At 49.0% G+C, this 5,901-nt stretch overlaps 1 protein-coding gene across 1 annotated transcript; it reads left to right on the top strand.

Annotated features, from left to right (window-relative positions):
• Positions 1–882, top strand: EI90DRAFT_3124276 (uncharacterized protein; the record flags this gene model as incomplete). The annotated part of the gene is made up of 3 exons (XM_039063698.1): positions 1–282; positions 342–680; positions 739–882. The coding sequence occupies 3 exons, from the start codon at positions 1–3 to the stop codon at positions 880–882; spliced, it is 765 nt and encodes a 254-aa protein (XP_038915589.1).
• Positions 883–5,901: the final 5,019 nt, after the last annotated feature.

Raw genomic sequence — 5,901 nt, 5'->3', positions numbered from 1 at the left:
ATGTCTTTGGCTAAGGGGATCAAGGGGATGTTCTCAAAGAAATCCAAATCGTGGAAAGATCATCAAGCTTCGAGGGTACCTTCCGCTTCACGCTTGCCGTCTCCTGCAGTCGACACCAGGGGAGATGCCAAGGGAGGCATCGGGGGCGGCACAGGTGCCGGATCCGTCCGGAAAGGTGTTCTGAGCGTGCTTCGTGTCGTGCATGCGAGCCTAGATGGTGTCCCTGTTCCTGGCCTCAAAAGTGTGATTGGTGGTTTGCTTGAAGTTGTTAGCCAATTAGAGGTGCGTTCTGCCAAAGCGGGTTAATGGGAACATTATACTCCAAACCTTGGGTGTCGTAGAGAGTCGGAGCAAATGCCAAGGCGATTCATCAGCTCCAGAACAGCATCGAATTCTTTGTTCACTCAATATCGGAGCCTCTCAAACAATATGGTGCCAAAAATCCTGTTCCTCACGGGATTTCTAGAGCCATCAAGGCTGTATCAACATATGTTTATGCCTCCGGCTGCTTCTCAGGGTCAGGACAATCTGACCATTTCAGTGAAATCGCTGCGACCACCACACCATCGCAATCATATCTAGACAAAAACCCTGCCTGCCTCTGGGCAAATTGCGACAAAATCGAAGGGGATGTTTGCCTGGCTGGAGAGAGGATACGTGATGCCTTGATGGCCTTTCAAGTAGCTAACCCTCTACAAAGCATACACGATATGCTAAATGTGATTTACATGGATGTAGGCTTCGCAAGCGATTCAAGTCCATATAGGAATGATAAGTGTCAGAGACCAGGTTCGAGACAAAGGAAAGTCTCCGTGGCGGAGGGCTTCGGCCTCAGCGACTTATGCCAAGAGCGCTGTGCCTAGTGACACGTCCGTGCCCTAACTTACTAACTGGCAATTAGAACTGAAGGGGGATAACTCTAGTCGATTTTATTACTGAAGTGTAACCTATGTACAAGTTGGATATATATATGGTTACAGCGCAGACGGGTCCGCAAATGGCGGAGCCGAACGGAGCGGAGCTAACAGGGTTAAACATTAGCCGACTGAATATTACCGACGAGTCAGGTCGCGGGGTTAGCGGAAAGGCAGGCGATAACCCAGAAATGGAAAGGAGGGATAGGCCCGAAGGTGGACTCTGCAGGGCAGGTGAGTGTATTGCCCAGCGGAGGCGGGAGTGCGCTAGCGGACGTCAGAGCTGTCCGGAAGTCTTCGGGGCTCCGTACTTAGGGAGGCATAGGTAATAAATTGAAAGGAGGGGGTGGTGACCATCGAGGGGTACTGAGAGGATTGTGGAATACGGGAGCTCCGAGGTTAGTGAGGAAGGAGCGGAGGTAGACCGGAGGGATCGGAGGGATCAGAGGGACCGGAAGTCGATGGCCGGGGATGGATATGACACTTGCACCGTGTATGGTTGGAAGCCCCTCTGAGGAGGCTGGGGGTATGCAGTGCCTGTTAGCAACACAGATGGTTGTTGGTTTGCGGCACTCATTTGTGCTGCATGCGTCGTGTAGTCCATGGCGCTTATCTGTGCCTGGTGTTGTTGTTGTTCCAGGGAGCCTTGCTCCCCAGGTTGTCGTATTTCGATGTCCGGTGGCTTGTTTGGATCGAACTGAGGGTTACCTCCCCCAGAGAACGACATTTTGTCGTTATGTTTCTCGTGGTGGTGGGAGGGGTTTTCGTTCTTGTGTGCGTGGGATTTGCCGCAGTTGTGTGTTCTTTTGCATGTGAGCCTGTGGTTCACATGGTCTAGGCAAGTTACTCGCCTAGCCCATGTGATCTCTAGTACATGGTGTGGCTGTCCGGGTGAGTTACTTGCCCAGAACTTTCCCACGCTCTTGGCTGTGGGCCATCGTCCCTTGGCTTTACTTCCTCCGCCTCCGTTTTTGGGGGCATAGTGATGCCGAGAGTTCCCTGTCTTCTTTGATAGGGAGTTTTTCTGGTTCCCTTACATTTTGTAAGGTGAGGTACTCATCCAGGTGGATGAGGTCGTTGCAATTTCCTAGGGGTTCCCATGTGGTGTCCCCTAGTTCCCATTTGACCTTAAACCAGAGTTCATTGTGAACCCACATGTGGTTTAGGATTTCGCGAACTACTGCTTCGCGATCAGGGTCTTCCCCAAAATCGTAGAATATGTTTACTTCCCTATTTGGGAAGATTTCCTGGTCATTCGGCTCGTGAGGTACGAGCCGGGATACGTGGAATCTTGGGTGGATTCCGTGTTGTTCGAGTTGTGGTGGCAACTTGAGGACGTAGTTTGACGTCTCTGGAAATGTTTCCAGAATTTCGTAAGGCCCTATGTATAAGGGCTTTAGTTTTCCTGCCCTCCCTTTGGGTAGGTTCAGCTTATCCGTGGATAAGTATGCAAGCTTGCCTTTTCTCAAAGGTGGGTCCAGGCGTCTTTTCTTATTCACCTGGATTGTTTGAGCAGCGCGATTGTGTATTATCGTGTCGTGTGCTGCCATGAGGTGTTCCTTCACTTTTTGGGCGAAGTCATTTACTCCCGGGTAGTCCGAGAGTGGTGCTGTTAGGCACATCTTTGGCATATGGCCGTAGATTCATTCGAACGGGGCAAATCCTGTCAATGTGTTCGAGCTCACATTGATCGCGAATTCCGCCATCGACAGTTTCGCTGCCCAGTCACGTTGATCTGGTCTAACCATCGCATGTAGTATTTGTACTACTTTTTGTATCATTCTTTCCGCTTGGCCGTCGCCTTGTGGGTGGAATGCAGTTGTGAATTTCAACTGCACACCGAGTATTCGGTGTAATTCGCACCAAAATTTTGACGTGAATTTCGAGTCTCAATCTGATATGATCGAGTGTGGTAGACCGTGGAGTCTTACAACTTCACGAAGAAATACGAATGCTAGTTCTAGTGTGTTCATTGTTGTCTTTATTGGAATTAGGTGGACGTTGGATGTCAACCTACAAATGATTACCCAGAGGTAATCATATCCCAAGCTTGTTGGGAATGGACCTGTGAAGTCCATGGCTATTGACCACCATGGTGTCTCTGGGGTCGGGAGTGGGTGAAGCATTCCGGGATTTCTCCTGGTGCTTTTCTTTGTCGTTTGACAAGTTCCACAAGACCTACAGAACTTGTGGGTATCCTTCCTCATCGACTTCCACCAGAAGTGTCGATGGAGGGTTTCCACTGTTTTCTTGGATCCTAGGTGTCCAAGTGTTTCGTGGATGTTCTCGAGGATTATTCCTCGAATGGACTTCCTTTTGTAGTTCCCTTTCGGGACTACTATTTGGGTCGTTCCTCCTTCTCCAAGTCGGGTTATCAGCCCATCTTTTACAGAGAAGTTTTTGAAATTTCCCAGGTTCTCTAGGATTTCCCAGTGGATCTGGCTTTTTGAGTATCCAGATTTTATTGCCTCAATGAGGTCTTTCTCTTCGAATTGTTTTCGAAGGTTCTCTTCTGGAATTATGATTTCTTCCAGATTTTGGGTGCTCCCCCTAGAGTTCCTCTAGGTTATCGCTCCCCCTAGAGCTTCCTCTAGGGTATTTCTTGTGCGTATCGCTGCGAGTCTCTTTCTCTCTGAGTTTTTACTCAGGGTACTGCTTAGTAGCAGTTCTTTGTATTCCTCGATTCTGTCAGGGATAATGTCTTCTGCATTTTTGTCCAGGTGGATGTCCGCTGACACATAGTTGTCGAAATGCAGATCCTCATCCGTTGACGAGTCGTAGTATCGTGAGAGTGCATCTGCCACTTTGTTCTTGTGGCCTTCCACGTATTTTATTTCGCAATTGAAGCTTGCGAAAAAGGCTTGCCATCTCAGGTGTCTACCTGAGTTGTGGTTTTTCGCTTTGAAATATCCAAAGCTTTGTGGTCCGTGATTACTGTGAATTCACGGCCTCCCATGAGGTCGTCTTGCCATCTCATGAGTGCTTCAAGGACACCCAGTGCCTCAAGCTCATAGGCAAAGTACCTACGTTGTGTGTTGGTGAACTTTTTGGACATGAATGCGGCCAGGCGGCAAGTCTGCCACCTTTCGCCTTGTCCAATTAATGCACCCATGCCTGCTGGGCATGCGTCTGTTATGACCCAGACATGGAGTTTGGTCCTCTCTTCTTCTGAGAGGCTTTCCGGTGGGTTCCACTGGACGGGCTTCAGGATCGGAGCCCTGCATGCTAGATGTTTGATCTTGTCAAAGCATTTCTGGTGGAGTGGTGTCCACCTGAATGTCTGCTTGTTTGAGCAGATTGTTTGCAGTGGTCCTGTGTAACCGCTGACGTTTGGCATGAATATCGATAGATATTCTACCATTCCCAGGAATCTTAGGACTCCTGTGTGGTCTACTGGCTCTCGCCAGTTGCGGATTTTTTCCATTTTATCCACTTGAGCGTGGATGCCCTGTTCATCCACACGGCTTCCTAGAACGTCTAGGATTGGGGCAAATGGCTGGAATTTTTTCTGGCTTATGTAGAATTTCGCCCCTTTTAGGCGAGTGAACAACCACAATAGTGCTTTATTGTGGTTTTCCACCGAGCTTGTGCTGGTGAATATATCGTCAAACCAGACATGTAGGCATCTGCCTACTTCTCCTCATAGTTCCCAGGTCAGTGCGCGCTGGAAGGTGCAGGGAGCGTTGCAGTCTCCTTGCTGCATCGTGTTCGAGTTGAACATCCCGTGGGGCATAGAGAATGTCGTCCTATGGATGTCGTCTGGGTCCATGCGTATTTGTTCGTACACGTCCGACATATCGATCTTGGATCGGTATGTTGCTCTGGCGACTGATTCTTGGATCAGTTGCATGTCTGGCATTGGTGTGATGTCGAGGATCGTGTTTGAGTTACAATTCCTCACGTCTATTACCGTGTGCAAAGATCCATCTGCTTTGCGGATGCACAGTAGCGGGCATGCTCGCTTGCTGTTCGCAGGATACCACCATCCTGCTTTTACATAGCGATCTATTTTGGTCGCTAGTGCTTCCTGCAGTGCTGCAGGACATCTCGGGGTGTTTTCCCGAAATTTCTTGTTCGGATCCTTCAATGGGATTCGATGGTTCACCTCCCTCAAGGGAGGCATTTCTAATGGCGCTGGCACCATTATGGTTTCGAATTTTTCTCTCCACCACTCCCTGAGTGTTTCGAACTCGGGGTTGTTCATGGAGAGACCTTCCAGGTGTGGTACATCTGGAAGTTCTAGTCCTTCCGGACTAGGATTGGGCCAACCTTCAGGGTATTTTCTTTTGATTACCCTGAGGTGTGTTTCAATCCCACCTCCCTGTCAGGGGGGCTTCTTTTTTGGTTGTTCTCAAGCTCTTGCTCGAGTTTTCCATCCATGTGATCTCGTCACACGGTCTTCGCTTATTCCAAGGGTGTCTATGTTGCCCTTGTTCACCATTCTCACTTTGTGGGACTGGAAGTCTAAGCTTACCTGGTTTTTGTTTAACCAGGGGGTGCCGAAGATGGCGTCGTATCTGTCGATGTTGATTACATCGAAGTAGTGTTTTTCTACATGGCCGTTGATCTCAACGTCCACGTTTGTTCCGAACAGGATCTGTGATCTTGTTCCTTTCATCCCCATTTGAAGGATGACTGGGTTCTCCAATTGGAGAATTGGGATGTGGACCGCACGGACAAAGTCCGGCGATAAAGCGTCCATTTTGGCTCCACTATTGAATAGCGCATAGGCTTTTATGCCTGCTATTTTTATGTGAGCCGTTAGCATTCTCTTCATTGAGAGCAGTCTGTTTGCGGGGTATCTTCCCGCGTCTTTTGAGATGCGGAATTTTGCATCAAACAAGGGGGACTGGGTTTCAATGGACTTTTGGTCCTTCTTCCCTTTGTCCTTGTTTTCCTTGGGTACTTTGGTGTATTTCCCCAAGGCATCTTTTCTTGGTGCTTCCACCAAGGCTTCGGTGACTTTTTCGTCTGCCATGTTTTCTAG

The sequence above is a fragment of the Cantharellus anzutake genome (genome assembly GCF_015039405.1).
Source record: "Cantharellus anzutake strain C23 chromosome Unknown EI90scaffold_26, whole genome shotgun sequence".
Classification (NCBI taxonomy): domain Eukaryota; kingdom Fungi; phylum Basidiomycota; class Agaricomycetes; order Cantharellales; family Hydnaceae; genus Cantharellus; species Cantharellus anzutake.
The sequence above is the reverse complement of the archived record's forward strand: the minus strand, read 5'-3'. Positions and strand labels throughout refer to the sequence as shown.